The following is a 23824-nucleotide window of genomic DNA, read 5'->3' as shown; positions in this document are numbered from 1 at the left end:
ATACTACTATTTGATTTTCTTCTGTACTTACTATCGTGTTTTCTTTTGTAAAAAGTGGAAAATTAATAAAAATATTTTAAAAGAAAAGAAAAAATACACACCCCTTAGTTCAGTGATGGCGAACCTATGGCATGGGTGCTAAAGGTGGGACGCGGAGTCATATCTGTTGGCACGCAAACCGTTGCCCTACTTAAGCTCCAACGTGTGTGCCGGCCAGCTGATTTTTGGCTCACACAGAGGCTCTGGGAGGGCGTTTTTGGGTCCCAGAGAGCCTGGGGTGGGGGAGGAAGAGGGAGGACGTTTTTAACCCTCCCCGAAGCTCCAGGGAAGTATTTGAAGCCTGGGGAGGGCGAAACAGGAGCCTACTGGGCCCACCAAAAGTTGGGAAACAGGTTGTTTCCAGCCTCCAGAGTCCAGAGGACCTCCAGGGGGTGGGGGAAACTCTTTTTGCCCTCCTTAGGCATTGAATTATGCGTGTGGGCACTCGTGCATGCATCATGGTAGCGTGTGCACATGCTCTTTCATTATCCGAGGGAAAAAAGGTTCACCATTACTGCCTTAGTTAATGTATCAATATTTACATTTTACCCATAGGGTGTTCTTACAGCTATTGCTATTGACATATTAATTAGACAGGTTATCTATATTATATCTAATGTTGTTCAACTTTCACCACCTTTCTCTTATCATTTCCCAATTGTTCCATTTCACGCAAATTCTACATTCTATCAAATACCATTTTTAAAAACAAAATTATTCTTTAAACAAAATAAGTTCCTATACTTTTATGTTTATTTGATTACTGTATTCTAATGTTGTATTTTCCTCGTTTCTAACCATTCATAAAATATATTACTGTCAACTGTATACAGCCTCTTGTTATGCCCTTTCCTAATAGGGCATTATAAATAAATGTTGTTGTTGTTATTATTATTGTTGTTGTTGTTATTATTATTATTATTATTATTATCATTATCATCATCATCCAAATTTTGTAATATTCCGAATCTTCTCTGTTATGGTTTTCCCCCCCCCCCATTTATTTATTTTATTTTTTCTTTATTTGTTTTGTCAAGTACATATTGGTGATATACAAAGGTATAATAATATTTACATACATGATGCTAGTAAAAGAGAAACATTAGGATAGGGGACAAAAGGCATGCTGGTGCCCTTATTGCCCTTTGCGTTCTTTCACGCAAATTCTACATTCTATCAAATACCATTTTTTAAAACGAAATTATTCTTTAAACAAAATAAGTTCCTATACTTTTATGTTTATTCGCTTATTGGACTCTAATGTTGTATTTTCCTCGTTTCTAACCATTCATAAATAGAATAGAAATAGAACACTCGAAATAGAATACCCTATGAGACTAGACTTTCAATCCTGGGCCTAGAAAGTTTAGAACTAAGACGCCTTAAACATGATCTAAGTATTGGCCACAAGATCATATGCTGCAACGTCCTGCCTGTCGGCGACTACTTCAGCTTCAACCACAACAACACAAGAGCACACAACAGATTTAAACTTAATATTAACCGCTCCAAACTTGACGGTAAAAAATATGACTTCAGTAACCGAGTTGTCCAAGCGTGGAACTCATTACCAGACTCCATAGTGTCATCCTCAAACCCCCAACACTTTACCCTTAGATTATCTACGGTTGACCTATCCAGATTCCTAAGAGGTCAGTAAGGGGCGAGTACAAGTGCACTAGAGTGCCTTCCGTCCCCTGTCCTATTGCTTTCCTATATCTCCTGTACCTTTCTTCTATTCCTATATCTCTTCTTCTATTCTTTCATTGATATGTTCTATTACTATATCTTCTTTTCTATTATTTCTTAGATATATTTTACTATGAGCATCTCCTCTATAACCTTCATCATGTCTTTTACTATGTGTATATAGATATATACCCACTAAAACCCTCATTGTGTATTGGACAAAATAAATAAATAAATAAATAAATAAATATTACTGTCAATTGTATATGGCTTCTTGTTATGCCCTTTCCTAAAAGGGCATTATAAATAAATGTTGTTGTATTATTTTTATTATTATTATTATCATCATCATCATCATCCAAATTTTCTAATACAGTATTCCGAATCTTTTCTGTTATGGTTTTTTCTACCATTTATTTATTTATTTATTTATTTATTATTTGTTTTGTCAAGCACATATTGGTGGTATACAATATTTATATAAATGATACTAGTAAAAAAGAAACATTAGGACTGTGGACAAAAGGCACGCATGTGCACTTATTGCCCTTTCCGTTCTTTTTTTTTAATGAGCCACCAAAGAAAGTTAAAACCTCCGCACGACTTTAAAGTCCCCTGAGAAGAGGCGGGAAATGGAGCCAACGTTATTATTAAAGAGACGAAAGCTTCCCAAAAAAGGGGGGGGCTCATGAGGGAAGCTTTCCCCCCTCAACTGCATCGGAGGAACTGGGCTTCCCCCCTCTCGAGATTTCAGGCCCGTAAAACCCCGCCGGTTCTTCGCCTCCCGATGGAGAAGCGCAGCCCGGCCTCCTGCACCCACCTCGTTTTCCAGCTTTCGCCATAGGCTGGGCCAGTAGCGCTGAGGTACCGCTGAGGCGCTGAGCGCGGGCCCGTGCAAAGCCACGAACGCCACATATGCCTCATTCTCGTCCGCCGCCATGCCGCCGCTCGGCCTCCTTCGCCCGCCTTCTCCTCAGCCTCTCTCTCTCTCTCTGGCCGAGGCCCAAGCGGGCGGAGCCTTAAAGGAAAAGCCCGGGCTTGCCCGGGAGGCGGCGTGGTTGCGTCGGGCTCTTCGTTGGGAGCCTCTCTCCCTGTGGCCCTTTTTTTTACGGGGCCTGCGGCGCCTCAGGGATCCTTGGCGAGGGGGGAAGGGGCTCCGTCTTCCCTCAATAGGTCTCCTTTCTTTGCGGCCTCCGTTTTATGTCCCGCCCGAATTGGGGATTTTGGACGAATCTTTTTTTTTCCAAAGCAGCTGGAAGGAAATTGAGGGACAGAACCGCTTTAATAAAAAAGATTGTGGAAGAGCGGTTGTTCAAGGCGGGGGCATGATGGGGCCGCTTAAAAAGTTCCAGGTTTTAAAGTATTTCACACATAAAAAGAGGCGAAGCTGTTGTCTTAACTCTTTTGACACCCCAAGTCTTGAAAACAAAACCGAAGGGCTAGAATGCCTAAGGATTCTTTCTTTCTTTCTTTTTCTTTTTTCTTCCTTTTCTTTCTTCCTTCCTTCCTTTTTTCCTTCCCCCTTCCTTTTCATTTTCCTTCCTTCTTTCCTTCCTTCCTGCTTTCCTTCCTTCCTTCCTTCTTTCTTCCTTCCTACCTGCCTGCTTTCCTTCCTCCCTGCCTACTTTCCTTCCTTCCTTCCTTCCTTCCTTCCTTCCTTCTTTATAGTAGTAGTTTGTATAAACATCCGTGAAAAGTAACAACAAGTAGGACAGGAACACAGTGGGTTGTTTATTATGCACACTCCTTACAAGCCTCTTAGAAACCAGGAGAGGTCAACTGTAGACAATCTAAGATTAAAGTTTTTGGGGTTTGGGGAACAAACCACAGAATCAGGTAGTGCATTTCCAGGCATTGATCACACTATTGCTGAAGTCGTATTTTCTGCAGTCGAGTTTGGAGCAGTTTACATCGAGTTTGAATCTATTACTTGCTCGTGTATTGCTGCGGTTGAAGGTGAAGTAGTCTTTAACAGGAAGAACATTTTGGTATATTATTTTATGAACTATATTTAGATCAGATTGGAGGCGACACAGTTGCAAATTGTCTAATCACAGTATTTTAAGTCAGGTGAAATAAGGTATTTTGTTGTGAGCAGAGGAGTAACCGACTATTCTTGTGAAATATTTCTGGACTCTCGATTGCAATGATATTAAGTTTGTAAATTTAATTTACAAATGTGGGTAAATAGTGTGTGTTGCATGATTCAGCGAAGGCATCAAACCAGAAAATTAGTAATGTAAGTTGCACATTTGAGTTTGGGTGTTGTTGGGTTTTTTTGCACATTCTTTGAATAAATATGGGCGGGCAATTAGAAGTCTTACAAGATTCCAAAGGCAGCATCATGGTCTCCTGCCAGGTTTAGAGTTCAAAATCATGAAGGCTCAGCAGCATAAATAACATGGGGAGAGAGGAAGATATAGGTAGTCTTTCACTTACAACAGCTCATTTAGTGACAATTTAAAGTTAAATGGCACTGAAAAAAGTGGACATGACCAGTTTTCACAGTTACCGCCATTGCAACATCATCAGAGCCATGTGATCAAAATTCAGATACTTGCCATTTATCACAGTCTATGATATCATAATGTTTATGATGGTTGCAGGGGTGTGTCATGTGATCCCCTTTTGTGATCTTCTGACAAGCAAAGTCAATGGGAAAACCAGATTTACTTCACCCTGTTACTAACTTACTAACTGCAGTGATTTACTTAGCAACTGCAGTAAGAAAGGTGGCAAAATGGGACAAACTTCACTTAACAAATGTTCTGTCGGGCTCTCTGGTAGAATCCTCCCAAAAATTCACAGGTACAAATTTCAGACACACACGTTTGAAAATTCAAAACAATGTTCTTTATAATGAAAATTCACTTAAACCAAGCCCTCTTTTGATATAGCCAAGAGCACTCGTCTCCAAACAAACTGGTAATTTGTACAAGTCCCTTATCAGTTCTGTGATACTTAGCTTGCAGCGGTGAGGCAACTCACAGTCCTTCTTTCACAAAGTGAAACACACTTTGCTCTGGTTTAGTTTCAAAGCGGGGAAAAATCAGCACACAAAGGCAGTGTTCTCTCTAAAATTTTTTTGGGGTGGGCGGAAAAGTATAGTGTCTGAGCGGCAGTCCCTTCGGGACTGGGCGACACAGAAATAATAAAATTTCCCTCTCGGCTTCTGGGCAGGTTTGGAAAACTCTGAGTTGATTATGATTTTTAAGTGAGCGATTGCTCACCTCAGCTTAGAGGGAACTATGCACAAAGGTCAAAGTCAGCAAAGCAGCACGAAACACAAAGATCAGATAATCCTCCACAATGGCCAAACCCACAGGCTGCTATTTATAGCAGCCTCACTAATTACCACAGCTCCACGCAACCACAGGTGGCCTCATTTTCTTTTATAATAATCTCTCAGTTGTTGCTTCCTATGCATCGCTCTCCGCATGCGTGGCGGTATCGTTAACTCTTGTTCCGAATCCAAGGAGGAGCTAGATAATTGATCTTCTTCTGAGCTGTCTGCCATACTCTCCTCCTCCCTGTCACTCATATCTTCTTGGTCAGAGGAGCCTTCATCAGCAGATTCCACCGGGAGCAAAACAGGCCTGCAGCATGTGGATGTCTCCCCCACATCCACAGTCCTTGGGGCAGGAGCTGGGCCAGAGCTAACCACAACAATTATGATAGGTGGATTTCACACTGAGAAAGAAAACACCAAGCCATTACAGAGCTTTATAGGTGAAAAGCAGCATTTGAACTGTAGCCAAAATGATTGGAAAGCTAGTACATGACTCAAAGTATTGATATTACATACTCATTGTGGTGAGTGCCAACACCTGAATTGTGTTCAGGGCTAGCCCATCTAATGATATATAACAATAATCCAGTGTGTAATAGGCCTGAATCTCTATTTGTGATGTATTTCCAACTTCTTTTCTGCAAATAGCCAAATCCATAGTAAGTGTATATTCTGTCCCTGGTAAAGTCTCTACAACAGAGTTCCCCAAACTTGGCAACTTTAAGACTTGTGGACCTCACCTCCCAGCATAGCTGGATGGAGAATTCTGGTAGTTGAAGTCCACAAGTCTTAAAGTTGCCAAGTTTGGGAACCCACTGATTTTGACTGAAGACGTTACTTGGGTGAATGGTCTGCTTAACCAGTTGTAGTGGATACTTTCTAAGGCAGAGTTCTTCAAACTTGGCAATTTTAAGACTTGTGGATTTCAACTCTCAGAATTCAATTCTGGGAGTTTGAAGTCCACAAATCTTAAAGTTGCCAAGTTTGGGGAGTCCTGCTCTAAAGTTTAACATAACTGCTAAAACAAGGGAGTTTAACAATAATGTTTTCAGAGCTAACTATCAGAGTCTCCCATTAAGCTTATTTAACAATTCAGATTCAACCTCTACCATAAGAAGACTTTGTGCACTAAACAGAGACAAGAAAATCCTGGTTTCTGGAGAAAGATATAAGCTACAAAAAAATCTTACGTTTTTTTCATATACAGTGTTCCCTCGATTTTCGCGGGTTCGAACTTTGCGGAAAGTCTATACCACGTTTTTTCAAAAATATTAATTAAAAAATACTTTGCGGGTTTTTCCCTATACCATGGTTTTTCCCACCTGATGACATCATATGTCATCGCCAAACTTTTGTCTGCCTTTAATAAATATTTTTTTTTAATAAACTTTAATAAATAAACATGGTGAGTAATAATCTGAATGGTTGCTAAGGGAATGGAAAATTGCAATTTAGGGGTTTAAAGTGTTAAGGGAAGGCTTGTGATACTGTTCATAGCCAAAAATAGTGTATTTACTTCCGCATCTCTACTTTGCGGAAATTCAACTTTCGCGGGCCATCTCGGAACACATCCCCCGCGAAAATCGAGGGAACACTGTACAGGTAGTTCTCAACTTACAACTATCCAATTAGTGACCATTTGAAGTTACAATGGCATTGGAAAAAAATAGACCTTTGACCACATTTCACACTTATGACTGCTGCAGCATCCTCATGGTCATGCGGTCAAAATTTGGGCAACTGAGATGTATTTATGACAACTGTCTGCCAGATTACTTATGAAGAGGCAGCCTCACCCTTTTGATGATGGGCTAGCACGGGTAGGAAAAGTTGTCTCTTCTATGACATGTGGACTTCAACTCCCAGAATTCCTGAGCTAGCATGATTGACTCAGGAATTCTGGGAGTTGAAGTCCACAAGTCATAGAAGAGACAACTTTGCCTATCCCTGGGCTAGCAAAAGCTGGACAGATGGAGACAATCAGGGGTGGGTTCCTCCCGGTTTGGACTGGATCGCCCGAACCTATAGCAACCTGTTGGTGATGTCACACAGGTCCGATTTGGTCGGTACTGGTCCGCAGGCACTGCCATCTTTTTTGGGGAACTTTTTGTGACTTTTTTTCTCCTGTTTGGATGGCTTCTCCTCTTCCGCTGCTTGAAAAAAGGAAGGGTTAATACTGACCTTTATTTCTTTGCCTGAAGCCCAGCTGACCAGCTCCTTAGCTGTGTTTTGGGCTGATTCCTGCTAATGAGCATGCGCGGAAGCCAAATTAGATTAGATTTAGATTTATTGGATTTATATGCCGCCCCTCTCCGCAAACTCGGGGCGGCTCACAACAAGGTAAAAACAATACATAATAACAAATCCAATACCCACCAATCCAACTACAATGTTAAATTAAAAAATTCATAAAAAACAACCCCAGAATATTAAAAAAAAGAAGCACACAATCAATCTAACACCAGAACAACATGGGCAAGGGGGAGATGTTTCAGTTCCCCCATGCCTGACGGCAGAGGTGGGTTTTAAGGAGTTTGCGAAAGGCAAGGAGGGTGGGGGCAATCCTAATCTCAGGGGGGAGCTGGTTCCAGAGGGTAGGAGCCACCACAGAGAAGACTCTTCCCCTGGGTCCCGCCAGACGACATTGTTTGGTCGACGGGACCCGGAGAAGGCCAACTCTGTGGGACCGAACCGGTCGCTGGGATTCGTGCGGCAGAAGGCGGTCCCGGAGATATTCTGGTCCGGTGCCATGAAGAGCTTTATAGGTCATAACCAACACTTTGAATTGTGACCGGAAACTGATCGGCAACCAAATTGCATGAGGGGACGTGCGCGTGTGCGCTTGCTCTGCTTGCACGTATGAGCATAACATTGCTATGTGAAACGGTGGTGAAGGTCAAGTGGAACCCACCCCTGGAGACAATGTTGGAAATGTGTTTGTTTCCTGGCAACTTGCTTTTGCCTACAGAGATCCGGTGTGGCGCAGTGGTTAGAGTGCAGCACTGCAGGCTACTTCAGCTAACCGCTAGCTGTAGTTCAGCAGTTCAAATCTCACCACCGGCTCATGGTTGACTGAGCCTTCCATCCTTCCGAGGTGGGCAAAATGAGAACCCAGACTGTTGGGGGCAATAGGCTGATTCTGTAAACTGCTTAGAGAGGGCTGTAAAAAAAAGCACTATGAAGCGGTATATAAATTTAAATGCTATTGCTATTTGCCTTGAGGACTAGTATTGACTTCATCTGAGTAGCTCTGGAACGCATTGGGGTTGAGCTGATTCTAGCACAGGGAATTGTTGGGGAATACCCCTTCAGGCTTGGAAGCCTTAATAAAGACACACCTGTGATGGGTGTTTGCATGAGTGGGATAGCACACACTGTCTTGGGATCCTGGGATCACCATTTGTAACTGTTGTGGTTCAGCCTGAGGCTTCTCAGGGACCGGCTGCGTCTCTGCTGGCTCCATGCCCGGAGGAGGATGACAGCGCAGAGGAGGGGCTGAACAGTCGGACGGGGGAGAGGAGAGTCAGGAATGGGATGAAGGAGAACAGCATGAGAGGCCCGGGGGGGGCTCTCCCCAGCCAGTAGCTTGGAGTCATTAGATGATGACGCACAAGCTGTCATTGACATTAGACAGAGACGTTCAGAGCAACGAAAGGAGCAGTTAAAGAAATATTATCACCATTGAATAAGAAACAGCTGGGTTTGGGTGTGGTCCTCATCAGCAGGGTTTAAAAGGCAGGCAAGGTCTTGAAGCCATGTGGAGTGTTATCAATTGGAGTTGTGGTGACCTGTTTTGATTCTCAGCGTCTCTGATCTTGGCTTGTGGCCTCGCAGTCTGGAAGACTCGTGGGAGGCGTCTGTTTGCTATCTACAGCTTCGTCTTGGCAGCAAGAATCTGGTATTGCTTCATGGACTATTCCCTTCGTGTATATATTTGAAGTTCCAGCGTTTTTCCTGTTTGTAAGGACATTTTCTGTTACCTGTGTTTTCCTTGAATTATATAAACTGCCTTTGCCTTTTACCAGTGTGTCTGCATTCTCTTTTTGGGTTGGTATTGGCTTCTGGAGTGACCCAGACAGAACAGTAACCTTCCCCAGATGGGAGAAACCAGATTCACTTCATGACTGCACGATTCACTTAACTCAAGGGTTCTCAACCTTCCCAATGCCACAAACTTTTCACCTTACAAACCTTGTCCTGGAACCAACTAAGTTCATAAGCCAATGTATCACTGTATGTGTTTTCCGATGGTCTTAGGTGACCCCTGTGAAAGGGTCATTCAACCCCCAAAGGGGTTGCGACCCACAGGTTGAGAACCGCTGACTTAGCTGAAGCTATTCACTTCACAAGTGTGGCAAAAAGATCGTAAAATTGGGGGAAACTCACTTAACAATTGCCTTGCTTAACAACATAAATTTTGGACTGAAAATTGAGTCCTTCCAGAAAACGGTTCCTTAATCAGTGGGGCTTTTTCCCCACTCCATTGGCAGATAGCTGGTTTTGCTGCCAAAACTTGTCCAACTGCTGTCTGCATTTTAGGAGGTGCTGATTTCTACTTTTAACTTGCATTTCACAATTTTGCTTTTTGTTTTTCATTCTTGATGAGTGGATTAGAAGTTAATTGCCTGTCGAAGTGTGGTTAAGATTGACATCCTCTTGATGGATTACAATTAAGGATTTTTATTGCTTAAAGTGCAATATGATTTACTACAAGGAGCGGCTGGATAAAACTTCAGCCTTTTGCCTTAATGTGATGGGGACTTCAATTATTTTAGTTATTTATTTATTCGATTTTTATGCCGCCCTTCTCCTGTGACTCAGGGCGGCTTACAACATGTTAGCAATAGCACTTTTTAACAGAGCTAGGCTATTGCCCCCACAATCCGGGTCCTCATTTTACCCACCTCGGAAGGATGGAAGGCTGAGTCAACCTTGAGCCGGTGGTGAGATTTGAACCGCTGACCTTCAGATCTACAGTCAGCTTCAGTGGCCTGCAGTACAGCACTCTATCTGCTGCGTCACCCCGGCTCATTGAAGTTACTCATTGAAGTTTTGTATATAATGTATTAATTTCAAGGAACTCTGATATCCCCCCCTCTCGCATGTATTCCTGCCTCTGGTTCTTCAGACCAAGTGGTGTTTTTTTAAAATCCTTGTTAGGACTCTGTCCATAATTTATAATATATTGGCTGCAGGTGTTGCAGATTGCCACAAGAGGGAGCTGGAGTTTATAGGTTATTTCTCGACTAGATGGACCATGAGGTCTTTTTCTGCCGTCAGTCTTCTATGTTTCTATGTTTCTATGTTTCTCTGAGTCACCCTCTTTGTCTCTCTTTGTCTTGCTACTCACTGTTAAGTTTACTCTGCAATTCTCCGCATGCTGTAAACTGTAGTCATGTATTACAGCTAAAATGTGTTTAGGCTTGATACCTTTGTTTGCTGATTATGATTGTGATTTGTGATTTATTAGACTTGTATGCCGCCCCTCTCCGGAGACTCGGGGTGACTCACAACAGTGATAAAAACAGTACATGATGACAAATCTAATAATTAAAATCTAAAAATAATGATAGTACATTTAAAAGTCTAAAAACAAGAAACCCCAATATATAAAAACATACATACAACCCTATCATACACAAATACTACATAGGCAGGGGGAGATGTCTCAGTTCCCCCACACTTGACAACAGAGGTGGGTTTTGAGGAGTTTACAAAAGGCAAGGAGGGTGGGGGCAATCCTAATCTCTGCAGGGAGCAGATTCTAGAGGGTCGGAGCCGCCATAGAGAAGGCTCTTCCCCTGGCTCCCGCCAGACGGCACTGTTTAATCGACGGGACCCGGAGAAGACCAACTCTGTGGGACCTAACCGGTCGCTGGGATTCGTGCGGCAGAAGGCGGTCTGGCAGATATCCTGGTCCGGTGCCATGAAGGGCTTTATAGGTAATAACCAACACTTTGAATTGTGACCGGAAACTGATCGGCAACCAATGCAGACTGCGGACTGTTGGAGTAATATGGGCATATTTGGGAAAGCCCATAATTGCTCTTGCAGCTGCATTCTGCACGATCTGAAGTTTCCGAATACTCTTCAAAGGTAGCCCCATGTAGAGAGCATTACAGTAGTCGAACCTCGAGGTGATGACAAAGACAACTGGTAAGAAAGGCTATGTACTTGATAATATTTGGATTGTTATTCTGACTTACGATGTATATGACTTTAGACTGTTTATCTGACTATGTTATTTCTCAAAGTAAACTTTAATTCAAGTTAATATATCTGTGTGTAGCCAAGTAGTTATTCACAACTAATCTCAATTTAAACATTTCTGTACGTTCACAAGCTGTATGTGCTCATACATTAACAATCTTTCTCTTTTCTCACTGTGGTAATTGCTATGTAGCTTATTTTAAAGTGGTTGTTTGAGAGTTCAATGCTAGGTAATGGCAGATATCCTAGGGCACAAAAATAAAAATATCTGAAAACTCCATGTGGTGTCAGGAAGGGCATCCAGCTAGTAAATGCTCAGATCTATTCAATCACCCCAACTCTATCCCAAATTAAGAGAGTAGATAATTGTCGAAAGGGAGTTTATTTAATGTAAGAGGAAGTTGTATTGTTTGGGAACACACTGAAATACTTTTGGCCTTGAGCATTGCCCAGTGACTGTTTATCTTGTGCACTAAATCAGTGATTTTCAACCTTTTTTGAGCCGCGGCACGTTTTACAAAATCCTGAGGCACAACACCAAACAAAATGACACAAAATGACACTCTAACATAGTACATATTATACATAGACATAACCAGCTGAGACTGAGGCTTCATCTAGTGGTGGCAACATTTACCTCCAGTCCTGACTAGGATTAGAAATCGGGACCATGGGGAGGAGTAGCAGCTTCAACTACTCGCCGTGGCCACACAATGGCAAGTGCGCGGCAGCCCGAATGGGGACCTTCCTGGGTGTGGATGAGAGGCGGACTGCTATTGGTTCATCGCTGGTGGTTGGGATGAATCCTAGAAGGTGATTGGTCAGTGAGCGTTCACTGTGCCTCCACTCTTCCTGTCGCTGATAGCTGGAGGGATTCTGAGGGGAATGTTTTTGTAAATGGCCTCCGTGGGCTATATCCGGCACATGGGCTGTAGTTTGGGGACCCACGGCACACCTGACCATGTCTCACGGCACACTAGTTGTAAAACACTGTACTAAATAACTGGCAATATAGACATTGAAGCCTATTGACAAACAAATAAATTGACATGAGTAATTTTAATATTACATATTAAGTACAATTTAAGAGTTATCCAGTGGTGAGATGGGTGCCCAGTACATTTAATAAATAAAAAATAAAATAAAAACATATTAAGTAAAATGCCCCCAGAGAATAAAGGAGGCAAAAAGAGAATCGGAGGACTTTATTGTTCAACTTTTTATGAAGAATTTTGAGCAGAAAATATTCCTGAATTTACAAACAAATTTACAAATTTACAAACAAACCAAAAAAGGAGATGACTGCATTAATTTGTTAGGCATTGACTAGTAAATTGTCAATGGCTAAAAACCTAAATGAAAAATTGGATCAAATATTGGAAGAATTTACAACAGTTAAACCAACTGAAAAAGGATGTTAGGAATATTTATGTAAGAGCAGAAAAGTCAGATATGCAAATTGGAGCAATCAATTTATTATTAATGGATTCGAAGGAGAAAGTTTTATTGGAGAATTAGGGGCTTGCCAGAAAGTGAAAAAAAAAGGTATTAATATCAAACATATAATTATAACATTAATTACAAAATGGATGAGGAATGATAATTTGGATTTTCCCAGAGAAGGTGATAAAATGTATAGACTGAGTTCAATATGTGCAATTAGAAGCCGACTGTCAAGAGATCTTTTGATCCAATTTGTAAGAAAAATCTATTAAAGAACAAGTGTTGCTGAAACATTGTAAACAGTGCCCACTGTTCGGAAAAATTTTAATTACAATTCTTAGAAAATCTTGGCATATCTTTTATAACAGAAATAACACTGTCTTTCGTTGGGATAAACTAGGAGGAGTTATCTTAATTTTTCAAAACCAACATTTTAGACTAAATTCTATAGCACAAAGTCCAACATTTTGGGGAGAGATGTGGAACGATAACATTTTTCAAAAGAAAACAGGAGGACAATGGCAAAAGAAGTCAGATATAAGTTCGGGACATGCCACAGAGATAGGAACCATAGTTGAACTTGAAGCACTGGAAAGTTTGTTGTTATAAACAGGATGGGTTGTAACTTGGAATGTAAAGGGGGCAAATTCCCAGAAAAAAAGCAAAAAACAAACCAAACCAAATCCCAAACCACCTTTCCATTATTTAGAAAATGAAAATAGGCAAAAAATATTTAGATAACAAAACATTGGGTTTGGAATATATTTCTGCCAATCACAAAAAGAAGATTAATGTTATAGTTTTATACATAATTCCTCAATTACAACTACAGCTATTACTAGCTAATGGCCAAGGCAGATATGTACAGTAATTGTTCAAATTGAATACAAGGACTAAAATTCATTGTTACTGGTTTATACTGTATAACCTATATCAAGGAAAGGCTAAAGTTTTTGAACATTTACTCTAAACATTTATTTTCTTTTTCTTACAACACTGGTGCATTCTTGGAGATCGGAATGAGGTAGCAACCCTATAACTGGACATATTCTTAAAGGGGTAAAAGTAATGCAAAAAAACCTAACTCAAATATTTTTTGAGTCGACAGACACTTTAGATATACTTAATGCATGGAGATACAAAAATGGACTCACAAAAGACTGTACCTTTTTTCCAGAAAGACAAATCTTTGACATGATACGGACTACCAAAAATTTGGCTCATAAGATAATTGAAGGATACATTATTCTAAAATCTTTTTCAGATCACAATCCAATGACTGCATTTTAAAATTCAGATTGCAGTTTTTAAAGTAAAGGTTAAATGAATCCATATTGTAAAGACCATAAATTGTCAAAGAATGTAAAAAAAAAAATTCAAGATTATTTTAATAATATGGATAAGGGAGCCAACTTGACCACAGGTTGGAATGCCTATAAAACTGTGATAAAAGGTTATTTGATACAATAGATACATGGATTAAGAAGAAATTGGGTGAAAAAAATTCAAAATGTTTTAGGTGAGATAAAATGAAGGGTAAAAATAAAAAATCATTAGAAGACCAAAACACATTTAATTAATTAAAACTATTGCAATAAATTTTTTCTCTGTTAACAATTTCAGACATGAAAAAGATATTGAAATATACAAAGCAGATTTTTAAAAAAACATGCAAATAAACCAGGGAGATAGCTGTACAAATTAAGAAAACAAACTGAAAGGAAAACAACTAAAATTATTAAGGAAGGAAATAAGACTCACATGGATAATAAAAATATCCAACAACTTTTGGGGACTTAATTTATAGGAGGAGCAAGAAACTATATACAAAACCAAAATTTACCCAAATTATTGGAAGAACAAAAGAAAATTATGAACAAAGTAATAACCTTTGAAATAACAGAAGCAATATGAACAAATAAGATAGGTAAAGCAAGGGGACAAGATGGTTTAGAGTGGGTTTATAAAATGTTTGAAGATCAGTTATTATTTTCAATGAAAGATGTAATGAATTCTATTTTACACAGACAGTCTATGGTTGATTCATGGAAAGAAGCATAGATTGCTCTGATGCTCAAGGAAGGGCAGGACTTAACTCTTACCATGTATTATAGTCTTCTTAATGACTACAAACTTTTTACATCCAACTTAGCTGAAAGACTAAAAACATTTGACAAGATGATGGTCATGAAGATCAGTGTAATTTATTAATTAAAAGACAACTAAAGGACAATGTAAGAATCGTCTAGGATATAACTGAGTATTTACAACAATGCAATGACAAATAGTCTGTACATTTTTTTAGATGCAGAGAAAGCTTTTGATAATCTAAATTGGGATTTCAGGTTTAAAGTAGTTGAGAATATGGAGTTTTATACAAAAACTGAAATCTATTTATACACCACAGAAGGCCGAGATTATGGTCAATGGAGAATTGATGGAACCGGGTAAGATTCAGAAAGGAAAAGACAAGGAAGATAAAAGGGAAGATAAAAGAAAACTGGAAAATAACACTGAATTTAAGATTGTAAAAAATGGTAAAAATACCTTGCATTTAACACTAATAAAATATCTATCTTGTATAAAACTAACTATATTAAAATGTGGAATGAGATAAAACTGGATTTTCATAGATGGGAAAAACTAGATTTGTCACAAATGGGAAGAATTTCAGTTATTAAAATGACTGTTTTATCCAAAACGTTTTTTGCAGGGATGAAACCCTCTGAAGCCTGCTATTGGTTCACTGCGCTTCCACATCACAACCGCTACTGTGCAGTGCTGAAAAAGGAGCATTTTGAAGCCATCAGAGTCTGCAAAGGTAAGTAGATCAGCGAGGGGGGAAATCAGCTGTGCTGCACGATTTAAATTAGCCAGAAAGCAGGAAATCCTGCTTTCTAGCTAATCTAGATCAGGTAGCACAGCTGATTGTTGCACAGCTGATCGTCAGATGTAACAGTTCGCTTGAACCTGTACAATTTTTTGCTACCAGTTTGGGTGAACCATAACATTTCACCCCTGTTTTTTTGACTCAATTTTACCAATTCTGATAAAAGAGCTGTCTTTTAAACCAGTGTTTCCCAACCAGTGTGCCACGGCACACTAGTGTGCCGCGAGACATGGTCAGGTGTGCCGCGAAGAAGGAAGCTCAGCTTCTGGTCTCACAACTTTTTGCTGAGAGTGCGAAGAGCAAAAAGTTGTGAGACCGGAAGCTGAGCTTCCTTCTTTGCGCCTTCCAAGTTTTCCGGCAGCTGCAGCGCCCTGCCCAGCTTGAACTTCCCTGGCAGCGGTAGCAGGTGAGCTTTGGAGTCTGGCGGCAGGGCGGCGGTAGTAAGAGGGCGGCGATAGCAGCAGCAGCAGGCAGTAGCCACTAGGCGGCAGCAGGGTGGTCAGCTGCGAGCCAGAACTCCAGGACAGAGGGATCGACAGCGGCAGCTGGACATGTTGCTGTATGCCGTACATGCTGGCATTGTGTGGCTGGCACTTGCCTGCTGGCTGGGCCGGGATGGAGGCTCCAGCCCCACGCCCATGCCCAGCGCAACGCCAGCATGTACGGCATCTAGCAACATGTCCAGCCGCTGCCATCGGTGCCTCTGTTCCGGAGCTCCGCCTCACAGCTGACCACCCTGCCGCCACCTCATGGCTACTGCCCAATGCCGTTGCTGCGGCGTGGTGTACGAGAAAGAGAGAGAAAGAAAGAGAGATAGCAAGAGAGAGAAAGAAATAGCAAGAGAGGGAGAGAAAGAGAGGGAGAGGGGGGAGAGAGAAAGAGAAAGCAAAAAAGAAAGAAAGATAGCAAGAGAGATAGCAAGAGAGGGGGAGAGAGAAAAAGGGAGAGAAAGAGAGAGAAAGACAGCAAGAGAGAGAAAGCAAGAGGGGGGGAAGGAGGGTGAGGGAAAGACATAGAGGGAGGGAAGGACGGAGAGAGAGCAAGGAAGGAAGGGAGAAACAAAGAGGGATGAAGAGAGAGAGAGGGAAAGGGAGAGAAAGAAGGGGGAGAGAGAGAAATAGAGTGAAAGGGAGGATGAAAGATTTTTTTTTGGTCCAAACTTTTTTCAGCCCCCCCCCTCCCCCCTGGCTCAATTTTCCCCAGGATTTTGTAAATGTGAATAATGTGCCGCGGCTCAAAAAAGGTTGGGAAACACTGTTTTAAACAACAGCAGGAGGATATTTCCAAATTTGACTTCTTCTCAAAATGGCTGCTGCATGGAAAGTTTATGTTTATGTTTATTGGATTTGTATGCCACCCCTCTCCGTAGACTCGGGGCGGCTAACAACAGTGGTAAAAACAACATGCAACAATCCAAAATTAAAACAGCTAAAAACTCTTATTTTAAAACCAATCATACATACAAACATACCATACATAAATTGTAAAAGCCTAGGGGGAAAGAATATCTCAGTTGCCCCATGCCTGACGACAGAGGTGGGTTTTAAGAAGCTTAAGAAAGGCAAGAAGGGTGGGGGCTATTCTAATCTCTGGGGGGAGTTGGTTCCAGAGGGAGGGGGCCACCACCACAGAGAAGGCTCTTCCCCTGGGTCCCGCCAAACGACATTGTTTAGTTGAAGGGACCTGGAGAAGTCCCACTCTGTGGGACCTAACTGGTCGCTGGGATTCGTGCGGCAGAAGGCGGTCCCGGAGATATTCTGGCCCGGTGCCATGAAGGGCTTTATAGGTCATAACCAACACTTCTTCCCCCTTACTGACAATCTGCTGATTTCACTGCCAAAGCTGACTTCATCTACCTTAAAAGGCTGACATTTTCTTTTCTCACTGCTTTGGATAGCGCTGGTATTGATGGAAAAGTCATAGTGCAATTCTTCTGGTTCTGATGTCACTAGAGCATTGATTCTCCTGATAGATTGTCTTTAAATCAAAAGAGGAAATTGATTATTACAATGAGCATATTAATCAAGTGGATCCCTATTTTGCTGAGGTTTCATGAAAAAAAAATCCAGATATTTTCTTCCTGAGAGAAACACTTACAACTCATTCAGTTTGCGCTCTGTTCAATCATTCCATTACGCGATCTGGAGACTAGGTGTTGTGATTCAGCCTGAGGCTCCTCAGGGACCAGCTGGAGCTCTGCCGGATCCATGCCCAGAGGAGGAGGATAGTGACCAGGAGGGGGAGGACCAGGCAGACGGGGGAGAGGAACGTCAGGAAGAGGAGGAGGGAGAGCAGCCTGAGACCTCCGGGGGGGGGGCTCTCCCCAGCTAGTAGCCTGGATTCATTGGATGAAGACGCACAGGCTATAATAGACACGAGGCAGAGACGTGCAGCTCAAAGAAGGGGCCAATTAGGAAGGTATTTCCATCCCTGAATTGGCAACAACTTGGTTTGGGTGTGGTTCTCCTCAGCAGGGTTGAAAAGGCAGGCCCGCCCTTACAGTCTTGTGGAGAGTTATCAACTGGGAGTCCTGTGACCTTGCTTCGATTCTTGGCGTCTCTGATCTTGGCTTGTGGCCTAGAAGGCTGAAAGACTTGGGGGAGGCGTGGGTTTTATTATCTCCAGTGTTGTTGTTGCCAGCAAGAATCCTGTTTTATTGCCTGGCCTTCATGAAACCTCTGTGAAGCTTCATTGTGTTCCTGTCTGTAAGAACAGTTTTTGTTACCTGTGTTTGCTTTCCAGTATATAAACTGACTTTGCTTTTTACCAGTGTGTCTGGATACTCTTTTTGGTTGGTGTTGGTGTCTGGGGGGACCCAGACAGAACACTAGGTATGTCTCCACTTGCGTTAGTAATTGGAAGCTGTTCTTTGAAGATCCCTTGGACTTGGTTATATCCTGACTTTGCAGATTTCAGTCAAAGTATTGTCCATTCACACTGTATATATTGTTCCATAATCTGGTGGGAAAGTCAGTTGTACTTTGTATAAGTAGTGTCAACTTGTTATGGAACCATGACTCCTGCATCACTGATCACCTGATTACCTGATCCCATATCATTCTTTCAGTGGTATCCTCCCTGCCAAATTGGCTGGAATTGGCCACCAATGCAATAAATTATATACCCTGATAACACCATTCAACACCATTAGCAAGTAGAACTGGAACTAGAGTTAGGCAGTAATTTCACTACAGTGGTACCTCTAGATACGAGCTGCTCCACATGCGAGTAATCCAAGTTACGAGCCGCGATGCGAGCGAAATTTCTGTTCGACACCCGAGCTCAAATTCGGGATACGAGCCGAGCTTCCACTAGGTAGCGCAAGAATCTCCTTGCTTCCATTTATCTCGGCGCGAAAAACAAAGTCTAAAGGCATTCGTTCGAGATGCGAGTTGATCGACTTACGAGCTCGGGTCTGGAACGAATTAAACTCATATGTCGAGGTACCACTGTATTTCAGTTTAGAGCCAAAGTGGCGCAATGGTTAGAAAGCAGTACTGCAGGGCTAACTCACTGCTCACTCCAAGAGTTAAATTCTGAGCGGCTGAAGTTTAACTAAGCCTTCCCTCCTTCCAAGGTGGGTAAAATGAGGACTCAGATTGTTGGGGACAATATGCTGATTCTATAAAATGCTTAGAGAGGACTGTAAAAGCATTATGAAGTGGTATATAGTGCTATTACTATTACTAATTTCCATTGGTGAAGGAGGGCTTTGCAAAGTATTCCGCGGTGGGCAGCCTCAATGGCTACAGCAATGCAGCCCGAGAAGGACCAGCTTCAAGGAACCAACAGCTGGTCCTTCTCAGCACTGCGCTGCTGTAGCCTCTGAGGCTGCCCACCACGGAGATCCCCTCGCACGAACAGAGGTGGCGGCGGAGGCAGCAGCCTCAGAGGCTGCAGCAATGCAGCACCGAGAAGAACCGGCTGTTGTTCCTTGAAGAAGCTGCCACCGCCGCTGTGTAAGTCGGAATATTCATGTAAATCGGAATATTCTGACTTACACCAAACTCGGCTTACGACGGACCATGGGAACGGATCCCCGTCGTAAGTCGGAGACTACCTGTACTAGAAAATGGATACATTTTTTTTTGGCTTCTGTATATTATTTATCTTTTAAAGCAGAATGCAATTTGAAATAAATTACTGTTAGGAGCAGGGGTGGGCAACTAGGAGTTCGCAGGGGTTCAGGAGAACTTCTAGCTAAAATTCTGTGCAGTTCGGGGAACCCCCAATACCCATTCCTGCCCCCCCTCTCCCAGGAGTCCCTAAGTGGCCTGTTTTGGATGCAGGTAAGTGCAGGGTGCATGTGGAGGCTCAGAAAGGTCAAAAAACAGGCATTCCAGAAGTTCGGGAAGGCTGGAAATGGGCCTCCAGAGCTTGGGAAGGCCGTTTTTGCCCTTCTGTGGGCTTGATGAAAGCTTCCGGTGCACGGGGAGGGCAAACACCGCCCCTGTGCAGGAGGCCGACTAGGCAATGTACCCTATGGCCACGCTCACCCAGAAACTGGACAGAGAACTCCTTACTAATTTTTTTTAAGCCCACCCATGGTTAGGAGTAATTTTTCAGTACTCCTAAATCAATATCAGAGCAGGGCCATCTTAACAGCATTATGGGCCCTGGGCAAAGCTGTGTACTGGGGGCCATATGACAATTACTTACAGGAATAAAAATGTAAATGGTCAATAAAATTAAGCATGTATTTGCATGTTAGTATTAATTTAAAAATGCAGTAAAATATTAAAAAATACTATATTTTTCAGAGTATAAGACGTATTGGAGTATAAGACACACCTTAGTTTTTGGGGAGGAAAACAGGGAAAAGAATCTGCTTACCAGGTATTCATCTGGCTAACGTCCTTAGTCTGGTCAACTTCATCACATTATTTTATCCCCTGGTTAGGACTTTAAAAAAGCTTTATTTGGAGAGAGTAACAATGAAAGAGCTTGCAAGCCAGTAAGAGCTGGGAACATCATTAGCACCTAGAAAGAAACATTTGGAGCAAATAGAGCAATGGAAAAAACCCTACAAAGACTTTGGGCTTAGAAAACATTCTTCGCAGAGAGTAACAGTGAAACAGCTTGCAAGCCAGTAAGAGCTGGGAACAACATTAGCACCTGGTGTGGGCTGGAAAGAAACATTTAGAGCAAGTTAGACCAATGGGGAAAAAACCCTGCAAAGACTTAGGGTTTTGAAAACATTCTTTGCAGAGAGTAACAGTGAAAGAGCTTGCAAGCTGGTAAGAGTGGGAACATTGTTAGCACCTGGTTAGGGCAAGAAAGAAACTTATCCAGAGCAAGTTGGAGCAATGAAAAAAACCCTGTAAAGACTTAGGGCTTGGAAAACATTCTTCGCAGAGAGAAACAATGAAAGAGCCTGCAAGGTAAGAACTGGTAAGATCGTTAGCAACTAGTTAGGGCTGAAATAAAAAAGCTACATTCAGAGTATAAAACACACCCAAATTATCAGCCCCTTTTATGGAGGAAAAAGGTGAGTCTTATCTTCTGAAAAATACGGTATATACATACAATGACAATAAAGTATGCAATGTATCTGCTAGATTTCATGGGGCCCAGGGGCAAATGCCCATCAGACCTCTGCGTTAAGACATCCTGTGTCAGAGTGTTGTGAAAAGTTCACAATTTTACTGGTTTACATATAGAAGAGTAGTTCTGTTCTTCCTGCCAATTTTTCCCTGCTGATTTATTACCGAAAATGTTTGGATTACAACATCGAGTAGAATGGAAGAAAGTAAGACTACTTTTGTGGCTAATTTAATCATTCTCCTAGTTTCATGGGCAGGGAAGAGAACTTGGGATTTTCAATTCTTGCCACTTTTCTTCCCTGATCAAATCCTGTTAAACTCTCTGCCCGTTCTCGGAGTTTCCTATGCCAACCACAGCAGATATTGTAGTCAGCCTTGATGCCAATAAGTAGAGTTAGAATAATGTATTTCTCCTCCAAAACTCAGAGATTCATAATAAAACCATTATGATAAGTAGATCATATTGAGCAAGGATTATAAGCTGTCGACCCACGAATGCACACATGAAAGGACAAAATAATTTATCTTTCCCAAGGTCTAAAAAAACCCCCTAGTCCTTTGCAGAGAGAGGGAGGGAGGGAGGGAGCAGTGGTGGGTAACTAAGAACTGGTAGTGTAGTGGTGGAAGGCTCCGCCCACCAGCCCGGGATGCTTCTGCACATGCGTAGAAGCGTTGTGTCTTCGTGAGCGCACACACGAACTGGTAGTAAAGAGTTTTAGAACACACTACTGTGAGGGAGGGTGTGAGGGAGAGAGGGAGGGAGGGAGGGAGAGAGGGAGGGAGAGAAAGAGGAAGGAAGGGAGAGAGAGAGGACATGAATTTCTTTCCCTATTTCATCACAACTAGTACTAGTACCAAGCATCTGAGCTGTGGTTTATTCCTCTGAAAAACATTATTACAGTAGTACCTCTAGATACGAGTTTAATTCGTTCCAGAAGGGAGCTTGTATGTCGAACAACTCGTATCTGGAACAAATGGCTTTAGACTTTGTTTTTCCCCTCCGAGATAACCAGAAGCAAGGATTCTTCCGCCACCTAATGGACGCTCGGCTCGTATCCCGAATTTGAGCTCGGGTCTCGAAAAGAAATTTCTCTCCCCTCGTGGCTCGTATCTTGGAATACTCGCATGTGGAGCAGCTCGTATCTAGAGGTACTACTGTATATGAATGATATTTCTGTTGCCCTGGTATTCACAAGCAGATCCCTGTTAGATTTTGTACATATTTAGATATTCAATCAAGAGCAAAAAAATAGCTACTAGTTTTCCCCACTTAAGACTCTTCCTTCTTGGTATAAAATTTAGCAGAGAAACCAATTCTGTGTCTAATTCAACCAGTGCATTTCATTTTCAAAACAGACTTTTAAAAATGTTATACTGGGGGCAAGAAATCTATGGATTGTAGGATTATTCTTGCCTAACCCATTAAACAAAAGTTAAGGCAACTATATTTTATCTTCATCTTCTTTTTGGTTTATAAAAAAAAAAAGTCTCCATAAAACCCCCAAAAGGAAAACAATGAAGTTTAGATTCCTCTTCCCAAAATTTCACATATAAAGTTCAAGTGCAATTCAAAATCCAAGTATCATTTATACTACATACTTTTTCTATCAATAATTCTTCTTTGCAGGTAGTTTCTTCAAAAAAGATGAACAGGGGTCTTCGTGGTTAAACCCAACATCTTCTTTATGCGGTAGATGAATACGGTTCCTTTTCTAAAACAAACGCTTCTCTATGATAAACTGAAAATAAAGTTGTGCAGCCAAAATATGGATCATCAACTGGATGTGTTCTGGAATTCCAAGATACTTTGCTTCGAGGTGAAAAAAAAATTCCCATCAAATATTGGAGATTATAAAACAATAGTTATTCTTCAATATACAATTTAAGATAAAGATGGGCAGGAAATCTTAAAGTCAGCAAAAATGTTTCTACAGTCAAACTCAATACAATATTGGACAGGAATGCGAAAGAACCCAAAATAAAACAAAAACTCCTGGGAAAAAAAGCACTAGAAGTTATTTGTATGGTCGTAGAAATCTGGAAACTTTTGATCGCAAGAGCTTTATAAACGATCTTGGAAACATCTCCTTCGATTCTTGCGCTGTGTACTTGAAATAGTTTTGAGGATGGGCCAGTACATCGAAAAGCGCTTTAATCAATTTCTTGTCCTGTGGGAAACAGAAGAAGCAAACACACATCATTTTGCAATGGCTTTCATGCCCTCCCATTTGGCTAGGCGGGTGGGTTGCTCCTTCTGCTCCTACCGGTGCGCTGAGCATGCAGCTCCACGTTTTTGCCGAGGGGACGAGCGTGCGTGTGAGATTTGGCTATTTTTTTGCCTCTGCGACCGGTTAGGTCCCACAGAGTGGGCCTTCTCCGTGTCCCGTCGACTAAACAATGTCATCTGGCGGGACCCAGGGGAAGAGCCTTCTCTGTGGTGGCTCCGACCCTCTGGAACCAGCTCCCCTCTGAGATTAGGATTGCCCCCACCCTCCTTGCCTTTCATAAACTCCTTAAAACCCACCTCTGCCGTCAAGCATAGGGGAACTAAAACATCTCCCCCTTGCCCATGTTGTTTTGCTGTTTGATTGACTGTGTGTTTGTTTTTTATATATATTGAGATTATTTTATGAATTACTTAACTTAAAATTGTAATTGGATTGGTGGGCATTGGATTTGTCACTATGTACTGTTTTTTTTTTTTGCTATTGTTGTGAGACG

At 41.7% G+C, this 23824-nt stretch overlaps 2 protein-coding genes across 2 annotated transcripts in view; both read right to left on the bottom strand.

Moving 5' to 3' along the window:
- TTLL12 (tubulin tyrosine ligase like 12) overlaps window positions 1-2934 on the bottom strand; it is a 29330-nt gene extending 26396 nt beyond the window's left edge. Inside the window, exon 1 of the mRNA XM_070755309.1 lies at window positions 2549-2934. Within this exon, the coding sequence (XP_070611410.1) occupies window positions 2549-2668 (120 nt within the window). The 5' untranslated portion in view covers window positions 2669-2934. The remainder of the gene's footprint in view (window positions 1-2548) is intronic.
- A 20184-nt stretch (window positions 2935-23118) lies between these two features.
- The window catches only part of SCUBE1 (signal peptide, CUB domain and EGF like domain containing 1), a 225391-nt gene continuing 224685 nt past the window's right edge, over window positions 23119-23824 (bottom strand). The window contains exon 23 of the mRNA XM_070755321.1: window positions 23119-23271. Within this exon, the coding sequence (XP_070611422.1) occupies window positions 23119-23271 (153 nt within the window). The remainder of the gene's footprint in view (window positions 23272-23824) is intronic.

Source organism: Erythrolamprus reginae, chromosome 6, assembly GCF_031021105.1.
Source record: "Erythrolamprus reginae isolate rEryReg1 chromosome 6, rEryReg1.hap1, whole genome shotgun sequence".
In the NCBI taxonomy this organism is placed as follows: domain Eukaryota; kingdom Metazoa; phylum Chordata; class Lepidosauria; order Squamata; family Dipsadidae; genus Erythrolamprus; species Erythrolamprus reginae.
This window is presented reverse-complemented; position numbering and strand designations above follow the sequence as displayed.